We start from the raw sequence: 12,666 nt of genomic DNA, 5'->3' as shown, positions 1-12,666 counted from the left end.
ACAGCGCAGTCACCGCGGTCGGTGGTGATGGACGTGGTTGGCGGGCGATGGCGAGGACGATGCTCCGACGGCGATGGAATAGATATAGACTCGGCGGGTGGTCGTCTTCCTGGGCTCCAGTGATGTTGAGGGAGCAGATGTTTGGGCGGCTGTTCGCGATTGCAGCTTTATCTTTCTGGAAGCTTCGGGGTGGCCTTGCCGCGTGTGCAGGTGTCGGTGCCTGCAGATGGGACCCGGCCTAGGTACACACGTCGGTGACGGAATGCCACCACCCCGCGCTGATGGCGCCCCACTAATTGTCGGGCGCTTCCTTCTGTGCAAGTCGCGCCTCTTCTACAGCCAACATCACCAGCTCCCCAATACACCCACAGCCATGTCCAGGGTCATCGAAATCACGAGGCCTGCAGTGCTGAGCGAGCTGCTCTCCTCTTCGCGCATTGTAGTCATCAATTGTAAGCAGCGACCCGGCATCTACGAGGCAAACTCCGGATGCTAATGTGTGGTACTTGCAGTCTACAATGAAGAAAACACGTCGAGCAAAGCGATTGCGCCCGTATACGACCAACTAGCCGGTCAGCTCACTCGGCCTGGACAGATCGCCTTCGCCAAAGTCAGCACAGTACAGCAGGCGCAGATTGCACAGAGCTACAACGTCACCAAGTACGCACATTCCCTAAGCACGGCCACATATTTGAGCGCTTTCTAACGCTTGTTAGTACCCCAACGTTCATCATCTACAAGAACAATCAGCAGATCAAGAAGTACGCCGGCTCGAATCCACAGCAGCTTTCCGAGGCGATCAAGACCCTCGCCACGGAGGCAGAGAACGATGGAAAGGGAAACAGTGGCGCCTCTGGTGCAGGGGGCAGCAGCAGTGGAAGCGGTCCGTGGATAGGCGCCAGTCTACCACGCGGATACACCGACGTAACCGATTCCGTGGACCCACGGGGTCTCGATCTCCTCAACGCGGACAGCGATTTCGGCACCGTCAAGACGCTTTTCGAGACATCACAACCGAGCTCGCTCAACAAGGGCAAGGGTGCGGCAACCGGCTCAGAAGGCAAGAAGGACTGGGTAGAGAGCGATGTCGATAACCAGCTCATGCTGTACGTACCCTTCATGGCCAACCTGAAGGTTCACACTATCCACATCACGTCTTGCGTATCCGGCGACGAAGACGACGACGAAGCGCCAGTACGGCCAAAGACCATTCACGTCTGGACCAACAGGGCAAACAACCTGGGATTCGAAGAGGCGGAAGACATCCCAGCGACTCAGACGATCGAGCTGAAGCCGTCAGATTGGGATGAGCAGACACAAACGGCCAAGCTTGAACTGCGCTTCGTCAAGTTCCAGAACGTCTACTCGTTAGTACTGTTTGTCGCGGACGCCGAGGGCGATAGCGAGAAGACGCGTATCGACCGTATCAGATTCGTGGGCGAGACTGGCGAGAAGCGCGAGATTGGCAAATTGGAGAAGATTGGTCACGACGATTAAACGACTACACTGTCATAGTTGTGGCCATTAAGGTTACATGGAGTCATCTTGGAGCATTTACTGGTTTTGACAGAATTACGATTAATGCATGATGTTCAATTCCCGCAAACGATCTGAAATACTCAATCATTGCTAATTTTGTCTAATCGAGACAGTAGAGTAAGTTGCATGTGCTGTATCGCATCGCAAGTCGTCTGGAAGTGTGACGAAAGACATCATATAAGTTGTTGGTATGTCCACGCCTCTGCTCGAGGCCTCACCCACACAAGGAAGGGTGAAGCCTGAGCAGTCTCGTCTCCGAGCAAGGCGCGTTTCAATATAAGCATTTCTCGGCCCTTACTCTGCCATTGATAAGGGCAATAGAGTAGGAATTTGACATCCATGCTAGGTAGGCATCAACGCATCAGCACCTCACGCGCATGGGTGCACTGGGACAGGTTGGTTTGGCGTGAACCAATCGTCACATTTCATGATTTTGAGTGACACATGCTAGGTACGTTCAGGAACCATCATTGTCCATTTGCCATACTCCGATGAATCGTGTCATACTTTTTGTGGTATGTTGTGACGTTCCGAGATCGTATCGAGCCGCCCGTTGTGAAAAGAGACCGAACACCCAGGAAGAAATCGGAAAGTAAGTCGGTCGTTCGTCCGCCGTGTTGCTTCATCCACCGCGTTTCGTAAACCGTTTAGTGACCAGCGCGCTTGGACTCAGCGATGACGCGGGTCATCTCGTCGACCTTTCTCTTTGAGCGACCGAAGGTACCGAGCTGTGATGTGTTAGTTGATGTTCGTACTTGGATGTGCCGCAACGGGTAGGAGGTCGGTCGTGGTGTGCTAGGGTGGGAGACGTACCCTCTTCTTCGCTAGACGGCGGGCACGCTTGTCCTTGGAGTTTCGGAGCAATTCGATGATGCGCTTCTCGTATGGGGCAAGACTGTAGACACGTCAAGTTAGCGGGCTGTTCGACGAACAATTGCGCAGTCCTTCTGCAGAAAAGTTCGGATTGGAACGTACCCGGCAACCTCCTTGGTGATCTCACGGACGAAGGCAGTGCGCTTCGACAGGAAACCCTTCCTCCTCGAGATCCTGGGAGCGGGGGTCCTGGGGGTGACCTCTGTAGACCGTGTTAGCCTCCATCCACGAATTTTCTCATCTGTAGCGATCGGTGCGTATCGAGAGCGGCGAGCGGGGAGACGTACTGTGGCCGGCGTTAAGGCCAACGATGAGGCCAGACTTCTGCTTGACTTCTTTCGGCATCGTGACGGTCGTGATGTTGTCGATAGATGGGTTCAGAGTCGCAAATCTGAGAGGGTAATTTTGGCTCGGCTGTGCGGTGGTGCCAAGATGGCGCTAGCTGTAAGCAGGCACGTGCTCTCCCCGATGTTCTTTTGGACGGCAGTCACGAACACCAACGTTCTCAATCTCAAAGCGCTCTGATCCAGGAACATTGACATAAGTAAATTTTTGGGATCTGGTTTTGGAGTACTGTCGCAATCCCCGGGACGGGATCAGCCTTACGGGCACAGAAATGGAACCCCGCCACCTCACACCCCGGAATCGACTGAACCTCATCAATGCCGATTGTTGAAGTTCGCAACCCCAAACGCCCAAGCGGAAGACATGACGACTATAAATCGGCAAAACTCCACACACGACCATCCAGTCGATGTTCCCATGAAATTAGCAAATCCGAGATCATGGCCATGGTAACGAACGCCGTTCATACCTAGTCCGACGCTCTACCTCCGCTCTCCGCAAACATGCCAGATACTCTCAAGGCTCCTCAACCTTGACTTTGCAACCGCCGACAAACCAAACTCTTTCCTTCAACTTGCTCCCAACAATGCCAGTGGCGTACAACGATAGACGCCCTGCTGCATCAAACCCCCAGCCCAGCTCCCCATGCCTTACGGAATGAAGTTCGACAAATTCGGGATTCTCTAGGTCGCTTTGAGTCTTAAGCTCCACGAAGGTTCTCTTCTCCAACGGCCAGCCCTTGCGATTGGCAAAGATCTCTAATAGTTTGATATTGGCCATGCTGAGGTCGAGGATGTTAGACGCCAGTTCCGTGGTTTTGAAGGTGAAGGACTCGGAGCGAATGCGCTCGCCTTCTATAATACTGTAGGTGTCGCGATATGTGGGTATAATGCCGGCTTGGAGAGCGAACATTCGTGCATAACATGCAGCTTGATAAGCCTTCTGGAGTTTCTCCCGCAGCGCGCTGGGGAACTTGTGTAGTTTGGGGTTCACAGTGACCGAGATGTGATACAATGCGTCTTCTTCCTTCTGAGCCGGAGTTCTGACGACCGCTACGAAAGGCTTCTTTTCGGGCCTTGCTTCGTACTCTTCGAGGTCAATGACGTCTCCTTTCCGCTTCGGAGTGGTCTTGGGAGCTGGAGTTGCCCTTGGTGTAGGTGGGGGTTTGGAAGCTGGTATATCGTTAGTTTGGAAGAGCACATTGATATCATCCAAATCTCTGGCTCACTCTGCATCTCGTTGATCACGTAGGCTGTATGACAGTATTGATGTCTTTTGGACGGGAGGAGGCTTGGTGAGAAGAAAATAAGCCTTCAGATGGTCCAGATGAGTAGAAGAGATGAGGAAGAAGAAAGCTTATGGAAGGTGAGAGCGATCAACAGTTAAAGAAAGACTCAAGGGTCCAGCTGGTAAGAGACGCGTGTATATTGATATACATATACTGCAGTCTCGCGGTAAAGGTAGTCTACAACTTCGCTTTCGCCTTGCTGTCCTCCTCCTCTTGCGCCTTCACCTTGAGCATCCGCCTAAGAATCTTCCCGCTTACAGACTTAGGAATCTCATCAACCCATCTCACTCCACCGCGGAGTCTCTTGTGGTGCGCGACCTTGGCGCTCAACCAGTCTATGATCTCCTTCGCGTCTTCATCCGTCTTGCCCAATCCATCTTTGGGCACGACGTAGGCGCGCGGTAGTTCCGAGGCATCGTCTTTCGAGTAGACTCCGATGACTGCTACGTCATTGATCTTCGGGTGCGAGACCAGGATACCCTCTAGTTCAGCAGGTGGCACCTGGAATCCCTTGTACTTGATGAGCTCCTTCACGCGGTCGGTGATGAAGAAGTTTCCGTCCTTGTCTTGGTATCCAACATCGCCTGTCTTGAAGTACCCGTCTGCTGTCTTTGCATGCGCGGTTCCGTCAGGGTTGTTAAGGTAGCCCTTGAAGACGTTCGGGCCCTTGATCCATAGTTCGCCAACCTCACCGACTGCCATCTCCTTTTCCTCTGGAGACATGTACTTTGCTGTTTGGTAGGGAAGAAGCTTGCCCACAGATCCAATGGTCTTGTCCCAGTCCTCCCAGGGTTGGGTGTGCGTTGTTGGGCTGGTTTCCGAAAGGCCGTATCCTTGTTTGACAGGGATCTGCAGTCTGCTGTGAACTGCCTCTACAAGCTCTCTTGTTAAGGGCGCCGCGCCAGAGTTCATCATCCGGATCGAGCTCAAGTCGTACTTCGATACAAGAGGGTGTTTGCTTAAGAGCAGAACGATCGGTGGGACCACATACGCGAATGTGATCTTGAGCTCTTGGATGAACTTGCAGAAGTCCTCTAGGTCAAACTTCGGCATTACAACAAGTTGGAGACCAGAGTACAAGCTTTGATGGATTAGACACGTGAGACCTAGTCGAAGTCAGTTGAGAACCACCTAGATGAGCGCATGCAGGAACTTACCGTAAATATGGAAGAAGGGCAGGAAAGCCAGCAGTTTGTCGCCTTCGCCAGTTGGTCCTCCTGTGGGCTGCAGTTTACCAGCCTCCGCGGCTTTGATCATCATCGTGTTGGCGACAATGTTGCGGTGGGTCAACATCACACCCTTGGGATGACCTGTGGTTCCGCTGGAGTAGACCAAGAATGCAAGGTCCTCCGATGGATTGCTAGCCTTTGTTCTCCGCCACTTGGAAGATCCGGCTGTGTTGATGATACTGGTGAAGTGCTTGACTTGGTACGAAGGATCCTTCTGGTCGCCCATCACGATCACCCGGTCAAGAGGAATGCCAACCTTCTTTGCCGCTTCTTGCGCATTCTTGATGAAAGGTAGCTGTGTCACCAGGCCCTTTGCACCAGAGTCTTTAAGTTGGAATGCAAGTTCATCGACCGTGTAGTTTGGGTTGGCTGGAGACAGGATACCGCCTGCCCAGTGGCAACCCCATGTTATCGCTGGTGTGTCGATGCAGTTGGGTGTGTACACAGCGAGAACATCGCCTTTTTGCCAGTCCCAGAGTGCCTTTAGCCCTTTGCCAAAGTTGATAGCGGCATCTTTGACCTGGGCGTATGTGTAGGACCGCTTAGTGTAGGGATCAAAGTAGATTACTATTTCCCGTTTTAGTGATTACTTATGTTGACAAAACATGAGAACATACCTTTGTCATCTGCGTACGGCCTGTCATTCCTTTCGAAGAGAAACGCCCACTACGATCAAAGACAAACGTCAGTATTAGTTCCACAAAAGGGCTTATCTCCGTATGTCAAACTTACCAGATCAACGTCTGGGATCGGCAGGCTAGGGTACTGGCTTTCGGACGGCATTTTAGTGGTTGAAGATCGGTGTCGTGTTGATGATCAGTACCGAGCCAAGGAATCTTATGGAGGGAGTAGAGTGAAAGTAGAAGGATGCCAGAATGAGAAGACGGACATAGCCCGTCGCGTTCTAACGGACCTGGGAATACCGAGGGCAGACGCAGCGCATTGAGACGGCTGGCCATGATTAGTCGACCGGGGTAAACCCCACAACTCCGGGCAACCATGACCGAGGTTCTTTCCGCTTTTGGCGTTAGCGGCGCGATAGCTGCACATGGCCTCCCGAGGTCAACGGTATTGCGACAACCTCGAACATCGATAGCCTGACCATATAGACCTATTAGTTCTCCAAACACACGAAAGTTCCACACTATTAGGTTATCAAGATGCCGAGTTGGGAAGAAGCTACTGCAGTACAGAAACTGTCCTCCAACACGTACTCATGTACACTACACGATGATTGGAGCATCGGAAGCGGTATTTTAGACCCCAGCAGAGATAACATCATCCGCTTTTACTAACGGCAACAGTTCCTAATGGTGGCTACGTTACAGGATGGTAAGGTTCATCACATTCTGCTTCACACCCTTGACTAACCACATCTCGACTTCTTAGCATACTGGAGGTAGTCAAAACACATTTCAGCACAACTTTGGCGAAGCAGAACCAGCCACACACCATAGCTCTCCACATTGAGTTCCTGAGACGGACCCAAGCCGGGCCCGCAACATACAAAGTCGACGATGTCAAACTTGGTCGCCAAACGTCTATCGTACATGTGACCATGGAGCAAGACGGCCGACAGGAAGTCGTCGCGTACGTCGCAAACTCCAACATGGATGCGGAAAAGGGCTTCACCCAAGATGTCGGATACAAGCTTTCACCGCCCGTCCCGTCAGTCGACCTGACAAAGCTGGAAAATGATGAAGATACAAACTGGAGGCTCCAACCAGAATTGCCGCACGCCAACTTCCGAAAAGCGACGAAGAGGGTGAAGTTTTATTTCCCTCGGGAAGGACGAAGCCTAAAGCATCTCGCTGATGAGTGGATCTGCTTCTCTGATGGGACAAACTTCACGGATTCCTCGGTCGGCTTTGTCGCAGACATGTTCCCGCTGATGGTTGAGTCAATCAAGGGCGAAGGAGAGGGACCCTTTTGGTATCCAACCCTCCTACTGAATCTGGACATCAAGAAAGCGCTGCCGCCGCAGGGGGTCAAGTGGCTGCAGGTTAGGGCAGGTATGAAGAAGGTGGCGAACGGTAGGATGGACTTGGAAGTGTGGGTGCACGATGCTGACGGCGATCTGGTGGCTTTGAGCCATCATGTAGCATTTGTGTTGGATGCTGCTAGGAACACAGCCGCAAGGAAAACGGGCAATGCGAAGATCTAGGCCTTGGATTGTTTCGTACATAATCACCGGCATTTCTATACGTCGCACTTTTCGAAAAAGCCAGCGCGTGTGAACACTGTCTTGCTGAATTCCTCCGCTGCATTACCTCGGTTCATTTTGTTGCGGTGTGACGTTGCTTATTCGTCAATATGATCCCGGCATGTGTAGTTCCACTTCCACAGCTACGCGGAACAGTATGGACTTCATCAGGTACCGAGAGTTGCTGACATCGACACGGCATTGGGCGCTCCTTGGAAAATTGGTTTTGTTATTTCTCGATCATCTGGGGGCCTCATTGCGCTCGACTGGCCGCAACAGTGAGGGTTTCAAAAATCTACAGGATGCTATCGTGCATCGCTATCTGCCAAACGCCAATGATGCCATTCATCAGATGCCCAATGCCCCCTGGCTGTATATTGCCATGCTTTTTTGTGTCTGCTCGATTGGTCCGGAGTCGCTTATTTGCCCTTGGGGTTGTTGTATTGTATCTCGTTGAATTTGCTCGGCCAGACAGGCTATCGCACGTTAGCACAGTCCTTGGGCATCGAAATCAGCGTGCCACATACCTCACTCTGCTGGTCGCTGATGTTCTTCTTGAAGTGCTCCGAGTCTGGGCCCTTGCTCGGGCCGTCGTGCCTTCCTTCGTTTGCGGACGCAGAGCCTACAAGCTTGATGTCAGCAAACTCCGTTCTATGTACTTCCAGGGTTTTAAGTCTGGGGAGCTCATTATACCCGTACCGCGCTGGGTTCCTCCAGCAGGTGTGTGCGTAGGGTGGCCTCCACCAGCTGAGAAGCGATCCTCAATGTTCTGGACGCCCTGTGTCTTGTACGGGTTGGGGAACCAGTATTGGCGCATGAAGAGGTAGTAGCCGAAGCCGACGGCGCCGCCAGCCATGAAAATTTTAGGAACAGAGAGAGGCGACATGATTGCTGTTGGTCCTGCTGTCTCCCTTCAATTGACGAGGTGGGAGTGGGAGGAGGTGAGGGTGGAGGTTTAGAGCGACAGAGATGAAGTAGAAGGTGCAGAATTGGGCGCTAAGGGGTAAAGTTGCAAACACGAACCTGCGCAGCTAAAATCTAGAAGCTAACTTAACCTTAGGTTAGTATCTTTATATAAGTACTAAGGTTAAAAAGCCTATTAAAAATAAGGTTTATAAATATATACCTTTTTTTATAATATATAGCACTAAGGTAGATTTAGAAGTACTATATATAAAGGTAGAGTTATAGTAATAGTATATAAAAAAGAGTAAGTATTAATAAGCTTTTCTTTTTATATATTTAGAGAGAGTAGATACTTTTTAGCTTTCTCTTATTAAGTATAGATACTTACGTAATATATATTATTATATATAGAATTTCTTAAAGCTATAAATAAAATAAAAGTTAGTAGATCTACTAGAAATTATACTATAAACCTTAGAAATACTAAGCATTAAGCTTTAAATAATACTTAATATATTAGTTTTTATTCTCTTTATATATTAACTATATAACTTTTATTATACTATAGCTATTATACTCTCTAAGTATACTAATAGCTATAGTTTTAACTTAACTATAAAAATAACGCTTTAGAAGTAAATATTAAAAGGCTATTATAACTTTAGAAGATATAAAAAAAGGTTTATAAACTTACACTATACTAGGTATATAACTACTCTAGTCTTTATAGTATAGTTACTATATATATACCTTTATCTAGTATAGTATAAACTATAGATATTAATACTATTCTCTTAGTATTTTTAAGAGCTACTATAAGAAAGTATAAAGAACTTTATATATATAAAAGAGAGTAAACTCTACTATAAAGCTTTTAAGGTATTAAAGCGTAATACTACTAATATTTAAAGTAGTAGAGATTAGAACTACTAAGAAATAGGTGTAAAGTGTCTAAAATTATAATAGCTATTTAGTGTAGGCTAAGAAGAGTATATATACTAGATAGTAACTATAGTATAAAATCTACTAAAGTATTATAGTAATAAAGTAGAAAATAAAAAAGTTATAAGAGCTATATATTTCTATATATTCTATCTAGAATAATTAGAAGAAACTAGATTTTAAGAAGAAATAGGCTATATATAAGGCTACTATAGATTAGCTATAGTAGTACTTTAAATCTTTATATATTTAGTTAGAGAATATTAAATTTTATATAGATAAAGTTATAAATATTTAAGCGTAGATACTAGAAGAACTAAGAGCTTAGAATAGAGAGCTAGATAGATATTAGAAAGAAAGAAAAAAAAAGCTAAGTATGCTAGAAAGATAAAATAGAAAAGAAGTAGTAGTAGAAGAAAAAGAATAAGAGAATAGAGCTCTACTTATATAACTTTATTCTTTATATTATATTTAGCTTAGTAAATATAAAGAGTTACTTAGAAGAAATAAGATTTTAATTAAAAGATTTAGAAATATATATTCTTACTCTTACTTTTAGAGTTTAGCTTAGTCTATCTAGCGTTATACTTAGTACGTAGAGTAGCTACCTAAATATAGCTCTTAGGCTCTTCTAGTATACACTTCTACTACTATAGCTTATTACGCTTCTTTTAGCTCTTTAAAGGCGTAATCTTAGTAAAGATAAAAGTTTAGAGCTTAATATTCTTATTACTATATTTATAGTCTAATTAATATTTGCTATATAGAATATAGAATAAAACTTATTCTCTATATATATATCTTAACTATTATTTTTCTTTCTAAAGTTACTAGTATAAGACTAAGATTATCTAAGAGATATTAAGCGCGTTTTAATAGCTATTTATAATAATATTCTTAGTCTTAATAAGATATTTACTCTAAATAGCTATTTTTTATATAGACTTTTTCTTTCTATAACTTAAGAGATACGTAAAATAGTAGTAGAGTAAGAAGTATTATAATTATTATACTTATAGGCATAAAGCCTTCTACTAGATATAAAGCTAAGTCTAAAAAATAAAGTAGTTAGTATAAAGTAAGAAAGAGGCTAGAGAAGAGATAGTAAAGCTTATAAAGTATAAGGTTTTAAAATAAAAGGTAGTAAGTAGGTAGTAGAATATAATATATAAAATAAAAATTAAAAGCTAACTTTACGCTACCTAAAGTAGCTACTAAAAAAGTAAAAAAGAAAGCTTATAAATTTAGAAGTTATAGCTAAGAGTAAAGATATTATACTAGACTTTAATATAAAGAAGAAGAATATAATTAAAATTAATAAGCTTTAAAATAAAAGACTAAAGAAAAAGCTAAAAAAAACTTATAAATTCTAGCTAGCCTACTAGTTACTATAAAGTAGTAGTGCTTTAGAACTAGGTAGAATTCTTATAGTAAGTAGAGAAGTAAATAACTAGTTAGTATATAGTACTATAGAATAGAATCTTATAATAAATAAAACTATAATAGTAGAATCTAGATATTATAAGAGTAGTTAAAGTAGTAGATTAGATAAACTTTAAATATCTAGTATAGACTATATTTATATACTATATAACTACTTTTATATTTACTTACACTTCTTTTATACTTACTATATATAACTAGAATTTAGTTCTAGTATTATATATTAGCTATAGACGTGTTATTATAATAATATAGACTTATAAAGATAGATAGTAGTGTACTCTTCTTTATTATTAAAAGTAATAAGTCTTATTTTCTATTATCTATAGTAATTAAATAGCTATACCTATTAATAATAAGAAAACGCTCTAGAAATGCTATATAATGTAACCTACTGTATTAAAATTAAAGTGCCTAAATATTATCTTCTAGAATTAGAGAAGTAGTAGTTTATATTTCTTAAAGGTTTTAGAACTAATATACTCTACCTAGCTACCTACTTTTTTAAGCTCTACCTATTTATTCTTTATATTCTATAAGAATTAACGTTAGAAAGACTAGAAAAAATAAGTATTAGTTAGTGTATACTATAAAAAACTCTTTCTTTATATACTATATCTTTAATATAGATACCTTATAGAGGTAGCTATATAAAAGAAGCTTTTTATCTTTAGTACTATTAGAGCTATTATTACCTATAGTAAGGCGCTATAGTACTAAGAGTTAGTAGCTAGAATATTAAAGATAATAAGATATAGCTTATAAACTATAATATCTTATAGCTATAATAGTAAGAGTAGGTATTACTATTACTCTAAAAGTAAGACCTAGTTAATATAAGTAGGTATTATAGAAGCTATAGGTTCTTAGAATTACTAAAGCTTTTCTTCTATTATCTTAGAGTTCTTAGGTCTTTTTCTCTAATATAATTACTAGTAGGTACGTCTTATAGTAGCTTCTAGAGCTAGTAAAGCTACTCTTAGGTAGCTAACTATTCTACTTTTTATACTCTTTAATTTCTAAAGCTTTTACTATAGTTATATAAGTTTACTAGGTTAATAAAGTAGAAGCCTATTATATACTAACTAGTGCTACCTAGTCTTTATTTAGTATAGCACTATTACCTCTATCTCTATTAATAGCTCTATTAAGTGTAGATAGTAAGAGTAAGTATAATAAAGAGTAATAGAGGCTCTAAGGTTATTACTACTAGACTCTATTATTTCTGCATAGCTTATATAGTGTAGAATTAATAGAAACCTTATATAGTAGCTTAGAGTTTATAGAAGCTAGCTTATTATCTAGAATATTATAGATATTCTAGGTTCTATTAGTAGTAACCTTAAAAATAGTAAGCTTATTCTATTACTTCTAGAACTTTCTACTAACTTCTTACGCGCGTAGTTTAGGTAGCTTTCTATTCTTCTTTAATTAGAGAGCTATTACTAGTAATAAAATATATTAAAGAGAAAAGTAAAAGGCTATATAAAGAAGAGTAGAGATTATAATAGATGTAGAGTATTATATTTATATTTACAACGCGTTAGTTATAATATAAAGCGCGTAGAGAATTTTAGAGTTATAAGATAGAAAGATATAGTAGAACTATATAGTTTATAGTAATAGGCCTAGAGAGCGCTAATCTATATATAACGTAATATTACTAGACCTAAAGAGAAATTTATTAGTATTTATAAGAATTTTATTATAGAACCTATAATCTAATAACTACGCTAGAGCTTATATCTACAGCTCTTTCTATATACATAATATAGGCTATTTTTATTAGAGAAGAGATAGAGGTAGTCTACTTAGCTATACGCCTACTTGTTAAAAACGCTAATTATATACTAAATAATTATTTCTATATTAAATTTCTTACTCTAACCTCTCTATTA

At 42.8% G+C, this 12,666-nt stretch overlaps 6 protein-coding genes across 6 annotated transcripts; 2 read left to right on the top strand and 4 right to left on the bottom strand.

Moving 5' to 3' along the window:
• Nucleotides 1-373: 373 nt before the first annotated feature.
• On the top strand, nt 374-1,497 carry J4E87_007394 (uncharacterized protein; the record flags this gene model as incomplete). The annotated part of the gene is made up of 3 exons (XM_049378990.1): nt 374-452; nt 513-660; nt 717-1,497. 3 exons carry the CDS (start codon nt 374-376, stop codon nt 1,495-1,497), a joined length of 1,008 nt encoding a protein of 335 aa, XP_049231260.1.
• Nucleotides 1,498-2,186: 689 nt separating this feature from the next.
• On the bottom strand, nt 2,187-3,072 carry RPL36 (60S ribosomal protein L36; the record flags this gene model as incomplete). The annotated part of the gene is made up of 5 exons (XM_049378989.1): nt 2,187-2,267; nt 2,353-2,434; nt 2,515-2,614; nt 2,700-2,803; nt 3,068-3,072. 5 exons carry the CDS (start codon nt 3,070-3,072, stop codon nt 2,187-2,189), a joined length of 372 nt encoding a protein of 123 aa, XP_049231259.1.
• A 201-nt stretch (nt 3,073-3,273) lies between these two features.
• On the bottom strand, nt 3,274-3,992 carry J4E87_007392 (uncharacterized protein; the record flags this gene model as incomplete). Its single annotated transcript, XM_049378988.1, has 2 exons — nt 3,274-3,929; nt 3,986-3,992. The coding sequence occupies 2 exons, from the start codon at nt 3,990-3,992 to the stop codon at nt 3,274-3,276; spliced, it is 663 nt and encodes a 220-aa protein (XP_049231258.1).
• Nucleotides 3,993-4,222: 230 nt separating this feature from the next.
• On the bottom strand, nt 4,223-6,057 carry J4E87_007391 (uncharacterized protein; the record flags this gene model as incomplete). Its single annotated transcript, XM_049378987.1, has 4 exons — nt 4,223-5,151; nt 5,203-5,841; nt 5,892-5,940; nt 6,007-6,057. The coding sequence occupies 4 exons, from the start codon at nt 6,055-6,057 to the stop codon at nt 4,223-4,225; spliced, it is 1,668 nt and encodes a 555-aa protein (XP_049231257.1).
• Nucleotides 6,058-6,584: 527 nt separating this feature from the next.
• Nucleotides 6,585-7,438, top strand: J4E87_007390 (uncharacterized protein; the record flags this gene model as incomplete). The annotated part of the gene is made up of 2 exons (XM_049378986.1): nt 6,585-6,606; nt 6,678-7,438. The coding sequence occupies 2 exons, from the start codon at nt 6,585-6,587 to the stop codon at nt 7,436-7,438; spliced, it is 783 nt and encodes a 260-aa protein (XP_049231256.1).
• A 458-nt stretch (nt 7,439-7,896) lies between these two features.
• On the bottom strand, nt 7,897-8,363 carry J4E87_007389 (uncharacterized protein; the record flags this gene model as incomplete). The annotated part of the gene is made up of 3 exons (XM_049378985.1): nt 7,897-7,953; nt 8,005-8,099; nt 8,171-8,363. The coding sequence occupies 3 exons, from the start codon at nt 8,361-8,363 to the stop codon at nt 7,897-7,899; spliced, it is 345 nt and encodes a 114-aa protein (XP_049231255.1).
• Nucleotides 8,364-12,666: the final 4,303 nt, after the last annotated feature.

The sequence above is a fragment of the Alternaria ethzedia genome (genome assembly GCF_023757985.1).
Source record: "Alternaria ethzedia strain BMP 0044 chromosome Unknown scaffold_20, whole genome shotgun sequence".
NCBI classification, from domain to species: domain Eukaryota; kingdom Fungi; phylum Ascomycota; class Dothideomycetes; order Pleosporales; family Pleosporaceae; genus Alternaria; species Alternaria ethzedia.
This window is presented reverse-complemented; position numbering and strand designations above follow the sequence as displayed.